This window comes from Ceratocystis lukuohia, assembly GCF_044167205.1.
Source record: "Ceratocystis lukuohia strain C4212 chromosome Unknown Supercontig4_pilon, whole genome shotgun sequence".
NCBI lineage: Eukaryota > Fungi > Ascomycota > Sordariomycetes > Microascales > Ceratocystidaceae > Ceratocystis > Ceratocystis lukuohia.
Window position 1 is genome coordinate 482,106 of NW_027263523.1, and position 12,777 is coordinate 494,882.

The following is a 12,777-nucleotide window of genomic DNA, read 5'->3' on the forward strand; positions in this document are numbered from 1 at the left end:
TGCCTCTACTCGTGCTTTCCTTCCCCCCCCCTGCTGTGTTCCAAGTACCAAGTGCGTACTGTTTAGGTACCAACTACCCTTTTGAAAGCTGCCATGGTGGCCCTGCGATAACTTTGTTCGCTGGTCTTATACTATATCCCGATTCACCAACTTCATTATTGGCAACCTTTCCGCCTCGTTATATCGTCTTCACAACGCGGGCTCGTCTCGCCTGCGACGTCCATCTTCCTCCTCCCAACCGCTCCCCTGCTCCTTCTCTACCTCGTCATCGGCGGCTATGTTTTCCGGGCCCTCCTCCAGTGACCACCCTCACCCTCGGGGCGTCTCTCCCAGTACTGCCAGCTTCGATAACTCCCATACTAGGTACTTCATGACTATCCTACATGAGAACGCCTTGTTCTTTTGCTCTGTTCCCCCCCCCCTTTTCGGAGTTGTTATAGCTAATGCGCCCTATAGACATGGCCCGAGCTACCGGGCTCATCCTTCGGCACGGCGTGGCTCAACCGCCAGCTCAATCCATTCAATTGGTGGCTCGCTGGATACTTCGTCTAGTACCTGGGGCAGCCAGGTACTAGAGTCTGGTCAGAACGGTATGCTAGCCCTCCTTGGTCTTGCGTTCTAGTTGGCGCTAATATGAACATGTCTCTCTACACAGCCATATCTACACTCCTCCAGCCTCCCATTCTACGCACCGGCCTACAGCCCCATGCCGCCCCTCCGGCTTCTAGTGCTCACAAAACCCCGACTACCCGCGATATACCGCCCGTCCCTCTTACCAATATACCACGAATCGACGCTGCCGAGTTTCGTCCCTACCTTTCTAAAATCAGCGCCCTATACGAACAACTCCAAAGAGCCAAAGACTCTGAAACCGACACAGCCCCAACCACTAGTTCTCGGTCCTTATCTAAGACAGCCGATGACGCCCACGATGACAATAACACCCACTATCGTCGACCCAGTAGCCGTGGAGCTAGTGTTGTAGTAGGCACTGGCCCAATGTCACGCCGCACTTCCACCTCATCCGCCGATATCCTGGGTCATAGCCGAAGATCAAGCTCTGCCCAAGGGCGTCGCGCTCATCACCAAGGTCCCTCCCCATTGTCTACCATCCCGGGCGTGTATTTTGAAGAGGACTTCCACCTCGAGAATCCGCGCACCTTCGATGTAGTGAGTGAGCGGTCTGAAGTGATTCGTACCGACAACAAATCCGCAACGAATAGCACAACTTCCACCGGCCCGCGCAAATCGCTAGCTACCAATGCTATTTTACAGGAAAAGCTATCCTGGTACATGGACACCATTGAGGTCCATCTCATTAATTCCATTTCCAATGCCTCAACCACATTTTTTGGCGCTCTTGGCTCATTACGAGAGCTCCATACAGAAGCCGCTGATTGCGTTCAGAGAATTCGCCATTTGCGTCAGGAGCTCATGGCTATAGATCATGAGATTGTTAGTTCCGGAAGGGAACTCATGCAAAAGAAGCGACGAAGGGAAAATATCCAGCAGCTCAACGACGCCGTGGTGCAGGTCCGCCGTGTAGTCGAGGGTCTTAGCTATTGCGAGGCACTAGTAGACGGCGACGAAGTTGACAAGGCCCTAGAGGCCATTGGTGCCCTGGAGCTGCTGATTTCTGGTGAAAAGGATGGGCCTATTGGAAATGAACCCTCGTACCAGCATGGTGCCATAATTGATTTGCGAAATGCTGTGGCTCTAGGCGGTGTCAACAATGATCTTAACATTCTGCGTTTTCGCATTGGCAAATCATACGAAACTCGATTCCAAGATGTTCTCAAGGCAGACTTACAACGCCACTACAAGTCGGCTTCTAAGCACGACGTACTCCTCCGTTGGAGTTCTTCTTCGTTGAGAGCACGAGGCGGCCATTCTCGAGAAGCCTCGGCTCCGCTCCCTTCTCCCGCCATCCCATCATACATGCAGGCAACAGATGAACTGCGCCAGAATCTGGTTGCACTTTTGCCTGGCTTGCATCAGGCTAACCATGTAGCCGCAGCCGTCTCTGCATACCGCGAGTGGATCATCCACGAGATACGATCCATTGTAAGACGGCCACTTCCGAGTGCTAGCGATGACGATGCTGAGTCCACCATGTCAAGCATGACATCTCGCAGCAGCGGCCGACGGCAAGGCACTCAGGAAATTCTCGCCCGAAATCTACGTGCATTAACCCCTGAGGATGCCGAGGAGCTCTGGTGCACAATCTACGTACAGGTTGCTGAGGCTATGCGACGTCTTTCGACACAGGCCAAAATTCTGCTAGATGTTGCCAGTTCGGTAGACAATCCAAGCGGTGGTGTAAAATCCCCCGTTGGGCGTTCGCCTCTCGTTAGTCCCACTACCAGCAAATACAGCGACCAAGAAAAGAGCGTTTTCGAGGAGATGCACGAGAGCCTAGACTTGGCCAACCTCATGGGCAAGGCCGTCGATATGGCCCATGACCGTATCATCCGCGTACTACGCGTGCGTTCTGAACAGAGTACACATTTGCCGCTCATGTGGTTCCTGCGCTACTTTACCCTCAATCTATATTTCGCTACCGAATGCGAGTCTATTTCGGGCCGCAGCGGAACAGCCCTCAAGACTATTGTCAATGGCCACATCATGGAGTTTGTCAAGGAACACGGAACTACAGAGATCCAGAGTCTAGCCCAGAGCATGGAAGCTGACAACTGGAACGTCAGGGACTTTGATGAATCTGATGCCACGCTGTTAGCTGCTGTCTTGAACAGCGGAACTGTTGATCCGCCGCAATGGTTTGAAGACACACTAGTCTACAAACCATACCACGAGGAAGACGAAGTTCCACCCCCACCTCCAATTGCTAAAGACAAGGAAAAAGAGAAGGACAAGGAGAAGGACAAGGAAAAGGAAAAGGCGCGGCCTGCCTACATTGGCGAAGAGTCATGGTTCTTACCATACTCGGCCATTATATGTTTGCGCGGAATAAACCAGTTTATGCGTCTGACCGCAGGCATCCCATCGCTGGCTACTGACATTGGTCTCTCCCTCGTGCAGTACCTGCAACTCTTCAATTCGCGTTGCCGACAACTAATCCTTGGTGCCGGTGCCACGCGATCTGCTGGCTTGCGCACTATTACTACCAAGCATCTGGCCCTTGCTGTCCGGTCAGTCGATTTTACCGCCACACTCATTCGCTATCTGCGGGACTTTATGCGCCGCCATGCTGGCTCTTCCAGCCCTGCCGTAGCTAGTCTAATGAATGAGTTTGATCGTGTGCATCACCAGCTACAGGAACACCAAGACAACATATACCAGAAGCTGGTTGAGATTATGAGTGGCCGTGCCGTTGTGCACTCAAATGCTCTGCGAAGCATTGATTGGACGGTTCCGGTTGAGGGCACGGCTCATCCTTATGCGGAGATGCTGGTCAAGGATACAAGCATGTTGCACCGTGTGCTAAGCAAGTTTATGCCTAAGCCAGCTGTCAACATGATCATGTTACCAGTTTTTGCCAGCTTCAAGGAACACCTTGGCAAGGCATTGAGAGAAGCTAATGCCCAGACAGAGGCGGGACGTCAGAGGTATGTTGGAGTCGCATTCTGTATTTTGCTTTTAATTTCATGTGATATGACGAGTTTACTAACCTCATTATTCTCACTGCTTTTAGCATGCTTGTTGACGTCAATCTGCTCATCTCGAAGCTCAGTAAGATTGATGGCTTTTCCGACCTTGGCGATTATCTCAAGTCTATAGTGCAGGCAAAGGAGGCCCTCACACAGCCGCCTCCGCCCCTGTCTAAACAGAGTAATTCACGCGAAGAGCCACCCGCTCTAGGGTCTGTGGGCTCTGAAACTGGGGGTGAGTCCGGCGCTAGTGCTGATGTCAGACCCGCCAGTAGTGGGGGTAGCAGTGGCGGCAGCGAAGACGCTGCTGCCGCCACTGCTAAAGACGATGCTAGTGCCAATGTCAGTGTCAGCTCCGTCTCTCATCCTTCTCCCGGAACTAAATCTCCGGCGCCACACCCTCAACAGGAAAGCACAGAGAAGGATTTGTGAGGCGCAGACCACAAAGAGAGTTTGTAAAGGTACAGCAAGCCCGGACAAGACGAGCCTTGACTGAGCCCAGAGAAAGTAGGCCCAGCCTAAGTATCCTAGACGCTAAGTTAGTCGTAACGAATGTATAAATACTTTTACACCCTTTTTTTCTCCTTTTCAAAGCCCGGTTTACTACCAACCTCGGGCGTCCGGTTCTCGCAAACCCTTAAGGAGAAGGTCTAGACTCGGCTCTGCAGGCTCATAAGTCTGCGTACATTTCTTTTTTTTCAGTTACATCGTGATGTACCTGTACAGCAAGAAGGAGCCAGGCCTGCTTTCGCCCTCTTTGTCTTGCTTTCCATAGTGTCTCAGAATGTTTTTGTTTCCAACAACTAGCTTCTGCTTTCAACTTACTTTTGACTGATCTTTGTTGCAAGGATATAGCCAGGCTGGAAATGTGGCTTGCATCTAGGCCAGGCTGCTGTCTCAGCCTTGATTGGTCTAGAGTTGTTGGGCCCCTGGCGCGGGTCACTCACCCTTTCCCTGTTCTTGTACTTGTTCCTAGGTCGGGCGAGGCTCTTCATGCAGGTACAGTTACACGAGGAGACAAAGCGCGGATCAACGGGCGAATGTGTGAGAGGAGAAGCAGGGAGTTAGATGTGGAAGAGAAAGGAAGGCTGAGTTCTACATGAGGAATGAGAGAAAAAGATAAGGCTCATGTTCATGCTCTCTTGAATGTAAGAAGGCTGTGGAAGCAAGAGGAATTTTCCAAAACGACAGAAAGTAGGAAAGAGGAGAAAGCAAACGGCTTAAAAATAGTGGGGCGGTATAGGAAGGAGTGGCAAGAGTAAATGGATCTGCGGGCCTAGATTCTAATATCAAAGGATCTAGCCATAGGGGCGGGCCGAACACGATGTCATTTTCTCGCTTGGCTTACATAATTGGAATCCGAATAGTTGGTGTTTCTAAGAAAATTGAAACAAAGGGCTTCTGACATGCTTGCTTTCTGCCACTTTCATAGCCAAGATGTTTGCGCCCTTTCCTTTCTCCAGGGATATCTTGTTATTTCTCGTTACCCAGAAAAATAGCCTGCAGTGGTGGTGGTGCACGCAACAACTTACGTGGCCTAACTAGTCAAAGCGCCAATGAACGCTTACTAGTCAGGGGATCCTCCATAAATGCTACGCTACACAGACTGTCCGACGACAGTGCTTCAATAAAGTAAAAATAAGACCGTTTCAAATCACAAATAACAGTTAAAATCACGTCACAAAGGGTGAGCCAGTAGGTTTTTTCTAAGAAAAGAACATCTAATTTTCGTGAATCTAGCCAAAGAAACCAAGTCGATCAACAACTTCAAGGAAAAAAAAAGGACTGCGAATGTGGTATATGTGTACAAATCGGAAACTCTTCTAAAAGAAATGAAAGAACAAAAAAGGGGGGAAAGAGTAAAAGGAAGCAGCTTTGCCCAAAGGCGACAAAATGATGGGATATCGTGATAGATGGGGAGTACATAAATATTTTCTGCATAAATTGCGTGGCCTCATCAACAGGGCAGGATATCAATCTATAGATCCAACCGCGGAAAGGGGCTCTCGAATAAAGGCGAGCTCAACCGATGATTGGGCCAATGGGAGGGTATATGACGCTGTATCTCCTTTTCTGCGAAAAAGAAAAAGAGTGACAAGTCGACTCATCTTGTAGCTCGTGATAACGAAGACAAAAAAGGCCGACCATCAATGAAGTAAATAATCAAAAAAGATTCAGGTGAAAAAAAAAAAAAGCAGAAGAGTTCGTGCATCATAACGGCGGCCAATACGGCGACTTGGTGCGCTGTATTGTCCGAGAAAGGGGGAAACCAGCCCAGAATTCGGTCTTGGTTACGCCTATTGTCGCAGGGTGACAAAGACAGAAAATCAGGAAATCTCTGTTGCGGCAAAGGACTATTCATCTAGATGCGGTGCTTGCCAGTAACATAGTCATGAGGGAAAACGTCTTCGTCGACAAAACGCTTGTAGCTGCCGTTGCTGCCCAGAGTGCACACAAGGTGAGTCTCAGATGTAGTCTTGGTCTGGATGTCATCAGGCAGGTAGTAAGCGTTGTCGCAGGGGAACGTCTTGCAGCCGGAAGTAGGAGCCTGGGCGCTTGCAGGCCACATTTCCTTAACACCATCAAAGTCAGTTGAGTTGACGATGGCCGAGACATCGAAGTAGGTTAGCCCGTTCCAGCCCTGGAAAGCAACCTCGCCTAGCATGCCATTGGTGTTGGAGGCGCCCGCGCTAATGGAGAACCAGTTGCCGATCCAGCCCTTGGGGATGGTCACATCGACCGAGCCGCCACCAGAAACAGTGACGGACTCAACCGCCTCGTAGCCATCGGTGGGAGTGAAGACAATCTGGCGCGAGGTGCTGTCCTTGGACTCGAAGGTGACGATGTTCTCAGCAGCGGCAAGAGCCGAGAAGATAGCAGCGGTAATAATGGAGAACTGCATTGTGATAGACTTGATAAGGGAAAGAATTCTTGGAAAGGATAGAGATAGAGTACAGCTTGGTTGGCTTGGTAATGTCTTTTCTTCAAAAAAGAGAGTATAGAAGCTATCAAAGCTAAGTGTAGCAAAAAAGTATAGAATAGATTCTTGGAAAAAGAAAGTGGTGGTACTTGGTGACCAATGAGTGTGACTTGCAAAAGGCAAATAATGAATGTGATGCTTGGTAAGAGAGCTTGATAGAGAGTCACAGGGCTGATGAGATGGAGAAGGGCCGGCCTCTTTATACTTTTGACTACCAGCGCCCGTTGGGTAGTAGTAGTGACTCGTCGAGCTAAGGGTCAGCATACAGTAAACCAAAGTACTCGCTACCAAGCACCTACACACTTCCTCTTGCCCCCCATTTGGGCCCTTGCCTAGAATGTCTTGGGCGGCTTAGTTCCTTGCTTAGTCAGTAGGGTTTGGCGCCTGGAAACACTCCATCTACACCCCGGCCCTCCGAAGCCCTCTCCTCGGGCTAGGCCCCGTTGATTGGTCGATAGGCCCCACATCTTCAGCCACCCCTGTCGCCGAGGCCGAAGGGCTCTTCCTTGCTAGCTGTTCTAGGCCACGCACCCCTCACCCCTTGCATTTGTTTCTCCCCTAGCTTGTATTATGGGCTGCACTAGAACGAATGTATTTTTGGCCATGGAAGAGCCTGAAAGAAGAAAAGGATAATGATCAATAATGAGCTTGTGGCCTAGAACTTTTCAATGATGGGATAGAAGCCTGAGGAGTTTTCGCACATGTGGTCTCCGTCCCTTTGGTCCTCTCCATGTCTTCTCACCTAGTATTAGTCTAGCCTTATCCTTCTTTCTCTCCAACTGGAAAAATCTTTTCGGGCCTTTGAACCTAAATACATTTCTGGTTCGTCAGTCTTGAAGCGAATGAAGACTAGCACATTGGGACAGAGAACCTGCGCCTGTGTTGCGTGGCCCCCTCATTTCACGTCATCCCCGGTCCTGAATGCACAAGGTGGCATGGAATATAGGGAGCGCCGCTGTCAAATGGAGAACTCTAAAGCTTTTTTCCCCTTTCCTTCTTCTCTCCTGGTCAAGGCTCCCAACACCCTGGCTATCAACCCTTCCTTCAGCCTGCGAAATTCTAGCTCAAGACAGCCATACTGCCCTTTATTAGTTAATTAATTACAGGAGCTTCTCCCTTCCCCAGCCTACTTAACGAAGCTCCTTATTGCGAGTTTTGCTTGCGTAGCCCATGCTTAGACGGTGACTGTTCTGCTTGTCCTCCCTATTCCTTCCTGCCTGCATCCATGGTATTTCAGAATCATGAACAATTGACATGCATTGTTGCACTACTCTCTAAATTCAGCCACATTTTTTACACGGCTGAAACAACCTAACTGCTGTTTGTATCCGAGAATGCAGGTCGATAGTAGTCTTGACCGACAAATGTCTACTGCCATAATAATATGTGCCTCTATTGCATATCTTCCCCTGTCTTTCCTGTGAAAAGAAAGTTTGGTCCCGTGCTTGGTGGCCTTGTACTCTCGTGGTACACGGGCAAACCATATGCTTTCTATTAAGTTCCAAGTCACTAGGAAGTAGCTGACCCACTTGGACACTACGTTTGTGTAAAACTGAAAGCTTAGCTCTGGGCTGGGTATAAGTCTTCCTTTGCTGCTACTCTTCCTTTGTTGCTACTAAGCCGAGGCCTCGGCATTAAACAACGACCGATAAAAACAGCCGGCATTTTCCCATTTGGATGTCCGTAAAAACTCTTATCTGGCTCTTCTTTCTGGGAAGGACTATCGTAAGTTTTTATTGTTTAACAAAGCAACCTTACCTGTCCCTTATCCACTTTTTCTCCCAACGCCCGACTGTGCTAGCAAGCAATGTGACTTTCCATCTTCCCCAGCCGCCATTATGGAAGGAAGTGAAAATTTTCTCTTTCGGGGTCGTATATAGTGGACATCCGCTCTAGTTCTTGCACCAGGAACCAATTCGGCTTGCGCATGCTCCTTCTGAATGTGGGTGGCTTGGTAGGCTGTATAAGCAAGAGCCTGCCTATTTAAGTGGGGCGTCCGGACCTTGTGGCATCTAGGCCCAGACTTCCTTCTTAATCTCGCTGTTGGCTATGTTGCAACTTCCTCCTAGGTGTGCTTACCAAATGTAGTGCTTCCAAGAATCCAATATATGCAAACGTCATTGGCTAGACCTTTAAAAGTATAGTAGCAACTGCTTCCTCTTTTTTACAAACAAAACATGCCGTGCCTAGTTGTATGCTCCCTCCCCGCCTCCGAAATACTTGACAAAGAAAGAATAAGCCCGACTCTAGGCTAGGTATCTAAGAAAGGAGATATAGCCTAATGCGTCGTTTCCATTTGCCTTTTCCCACCACCAAGAAGGAGTGCTCTTACCATGTATGTAAATCAGGCCACGGCTTTCTAACCGAAGCTTGAGTCATCTTCCGACCTTAGTAGGCTAAGAAATCGAGAGAATACCATGCTGCAAGTCTTATTAGGTTGAGTGAGGCAGTTTAGCTATGGCCAAGGTAACAAAGAATGAATGTTGTATGTCTGAGTTCTTGCTTCGGACTGCCCCACTTGTAAAATGGAACCGAACACATCTTTGAGCTGTTTTCGGGATTACCATGTCCTTCATGCCGCAAGAGAAGTTGCTTGATCTAGATTACTGCTATCCTGTGGTATTTGTTGGTCTTTCCCTATCGGTAAATATTCCTTTCTGTTCTATACTCTTCTTTGAAACAAAATGTCTGGTATATTTTCCTGTTACAAAGCAGTTGCATTTTGATTTGGATACGTGACGGGCAAGACAGGCCAGTTTATACAAGTAGTTTCTTCTCGATTGCGAAAGCTGCTTGGAGGAGCTAAGAAGCATGAGGCTGCCTACGTGTTCTGATAGCAAGCAGTTGCGAATTGTATGATTGTTGTTGGTTCTAGTGTTGATGTTAATCTTGTTGGCTCACTCGCCTAAAATCACAGACCATTTTGGTGTTACCTTAAATTTGTCCCAAACAGGCAAAGCACAACCCATAACAAAGGTAGCAACCAAACTTAAATAGCAGGACATTTGAGATCGACAACGAGTTTCCGGACTATTGGGATTTGATAAACAGCATTAAAAATTATAGTGAAGAACTTTCTTCCGTGTAGATAAAGAGTATACATCAATCCTCTACCTACAGCTAACGAGGATCTCAATGAAAAAAAAAAGACAGCATTTACTGCACACTACACTCCTTCCAAATCGACATGTATCCCCAACAGTCTGGCTGTTGCCTTTGTATAGAGAGGCCGCCACGTCGATATGTCGTAGCTTCCGAATATCAAAACCTGCTACTTGGTAATTGTCGTTTTGTTTGATAGGCCTATCTGTCTATAGAGCCGAAAAAGGAAGGCTAGCAGCCCCCAACCCCGATGGACACCTCTAAATGTTACAAGACAAGAAAGAGGCCGCGTCCTCCCTCCTCTCTTCACATCGCGCATTGGTAAAAACACAGTAGTAGGTGCATTTCACTTCCTTCACGATAGGAAACTTCTCATTCTAAGCTCATTCGTTTAGGGCATCACCCGCGTGTTAGCTTAGTGTGCCTAACAAATGGGGATCTAGTCAACAAGATGAAGTTGGCAATACCTCAGGTTGAGTTTTACCAGCCTTTCAGTTGACGCCTAAATAGCGTTGCTCTTCATTCATCTTGGAAACTGCTCACTATCAACGGCGGTTGGAGTACGTATGCCATGCCCCGACTAGCAAAACAATCAACAATGGCCCGCTCGATTGTTGACAATGATCAATATGGCTCTTTCCTTCGTTGTTAACACGATGCCCACAAGAAACGACATAAAGAGCCCCCATGGCCGCCCTTTTTGACTCTCTAATTCTATTTTCTTTCTATTCTCTTCAGCAGCATCAGTCACATATTATCCAAGGCTATTTGTTACCTTGTTTTTCTTATCTCTCATTCTATCTTTCCATTCCACTCATTTTACTCATTTTTTTTTCTTTCTTCATTCATCAATATCATCATGAAGTTCCTCCGCACGGTGCTTCCCGTCGTGGGAGTCGCCTCTGCGGTGAACGCCGCTGCTCTTCCTGGCGGCAACATCAAGCGTGATGACTTGGAGCTTTCCGGCTCCGGCCAGGACGAGTACAAGCAGCCTGGCTATCCCCATCCTTATGGCAACGGCTATGAAGTTGAGGAGACTACTGTAACTGAGCATGTCACGCACACCAAGACTACTACCGCTTACAATACCGTGACCACCACTGCTGCCGGTGCTGACACTGAGCGTACCGTCACTGTTGCTGAGACTGTCACCGCCACTGCCCCCGGCTATGAGGCTGAGCACACCGTCACTGTTGCTGAGACTGTCACTACTACCGCCCCCGGCTACGAGGCTGAGCATACCGTCACTGTCAGCGGGACTGAGACTGTCACCTCTATCGTTTCTGGCTATGAGGCTGAGCACACTATCACTGTTGCTGAGACTGTCACTGCTACCGCCCCTGGCTACGACGCTGAGCACACGGTCACTGTGACTGACCACGCCGGAACGCAAACTGAAACCATCACCACCTCGGTCATTGTGCCGGCCACCGTCACCGAGGCTATCACTGTTCCTGCGACGGTCACCGCTACTGCTGCGGGCTCGTACGAGACGTCCATCCTCACTACCTACATCACTGTCGCTCCTTCTCCCTCCTACTCCCCCTGCCACTCTGAGCGCACTATTGCTTTGACCACCGTTGTCACCGTTCCTTGGGGCGGCTGGGGTGACTCAAAGCACAAGCCTACCAACCGTCCTTACCACAACTATGCCGGATCTTCTTCTCCTTCAGGCATGGTTTACGCGTCCCGTACCGGCACTGCGGCCTCGGCCCCTTCGCCAGACTCTGACGGCAGTATTGATGTTTCCTTCGCCAATTCGCTGGAAAACGCTGCCCTCAGTGCCTCTCTGAGCCGTGCCTCGGATGCTCCTATTGCCATGCTGAACGGCTCCGGTTCTTCGCAAAACGCGAGACATCCTACTACTCTGAGCACGACTACCCGCCCTTCATTTACTCCCAGCTCGTCCGTTGATACTCCTGCCAGTGCCCACCGTCTGGCGGTTCGGGGCCACAAGGGTGGCTACGGCGCGTCTCCTGAGCCTGCTCCGATGAACGAGGAGCCTTGCGAGTCTGAGCCCATTGAGGAGCCTTGCGAGTCTGAATCCGAACCTGAACCCTGCCAGTCTGATCATGATGATCAGTCTTGGGAGCCTTCTAAGCCCGAGCCCTGCGAGTCGGAGAACCCCTCCAAGCCCGAGCCCTGTGAGTCTGAGAAGCCCTCCAAGCCCGAGCCCTGTGAGTCTGAGAAGCCCTCCAAGCCTGAGCCCTGTGAGTCTTCCGAAAAGCCTGGCAAGCCCGAGCCTTGTGAGTCTGAAAAGTCTTCCAAGTCCGAGCCTTGCGAGTCGGAGAAGACCCACAAGCCCGAGCCCTGTGAGTCGGAGAAATCCCCTAAGCCTCAGACTTACGAACCCGAGAGTCCCTACAAGCCTGATACTTACCAGCCCGCCCCTTACGGCTCTGAGGAACCAGTGAAGCCCTACAAGCCCCAGCCTTGCGAGTCTGAGAAGCCTTCTAAGCCTGAACCTTGCGACGATGAGTCTTCCAAGTCCGATCCCTGCGAACCTGAACCCTGCGAGTCTGAGGAGCCCGATCCGTGCGAGGAGCCCAAGAAGGATGACAAGAAGCACAAGTGGTGGAAGGGCAAGGGCGACAAGAAGAAGGAGGGCAAGAAGGACAAGGGCAAGAAGAAGGGCCTGAAGGAAAAGATGAAGGACAAGATGAAGGGCAAGAAGGGTGGCAAGAACGATGACAAGAAGGACAAGTACGGTGAGAAGCCTACTCCTGTCAAGGGCGCCGCCTCTGCTCTCACCTTCAACATTCGCTGGGCTGCTACTCTAGTGATTGCCGGTGTCATTGCCACGGTGTTCTAAGCTTGATGTAGTTTGACGGATGCCTTATGCATCAAGGAATTCTTAAAGATTTTGTGCTTTACTCCTGTTTCTATTTCCAAGGCAGCGCTTTTTGTGATGGTTTGATCATCTGGTAGATGGTAGCTCTGGGCTTTCTCGATGGTATTTTGACTATACCACCTACTTTTTATAGACTTGGCTTTGCCTCTCTGCTTTGAATTTGAGTTTACCATTTGATGTTGCACAAAAATACTAATGGGTGGGCTTGCGCCGGGATTGTGTTAAGATGATGTCTA

General features: G+C 49.6%; 3 protein-coding genes across 3 annotated transcripts; 2 read left to right on the plus strand and 1 right to left on the minus strand.

The window, feature by feature from the left end:
• Positions 1-633: 633 nt before the first annotated feature.
• On the plus strand, positions 634-4,040 carry HOO65_040133 (uncharacterized protein; the record flags this gene model as incomplete). Its single annotated transcript, XM_071002527.1, has 2 exons — positions 634-3,566; positions 3,653-4,040. 2 exons carry the CDS (start codon positions 634-636, stop codon positions 4,038-4,040), a joined length of 3,321 nt encoding a protein of 1,106 aa, XP_070858976.1.
• A 1,930-nt stretch (positions 4,041-5,970) lies between these two features.
• On the minus strand, positions 5,971-6,510 carry HOO65_040134 (dnase1 protein; the record flags this gene model as incomplete). Its single annotated transcript, XM_071000586.1, has 1 exon — positions 5,971-6,510. The coding sequence occupies one exon, from the start codon at positions 6,508-6,510 to the stop codon at positions 5,971-5,973; it is 540 nt and encodes a 179-aa protein (XP_070858977.1).
• Positions 6,511-10,549: 4,039 nt separating this feature from the next.
• Positions 10,550-12,502, plus strand: HOO65_040135 (uncharacterized protein; the record flags this gene model as incomplete). Its single annotated transcript, XM_071000587.1, has 1 exon — positions 10,550-12,502. The coding sequence occupies one exon, from the start codon at positions 10,550-10,552 to the stop codon at positions 12,500-12,502; it is 1,953 nt and encodes a 650-aa protein (XP_070858978.1).
• Positions 12,503-12,777: the final 275 nt, after the last annotated feature.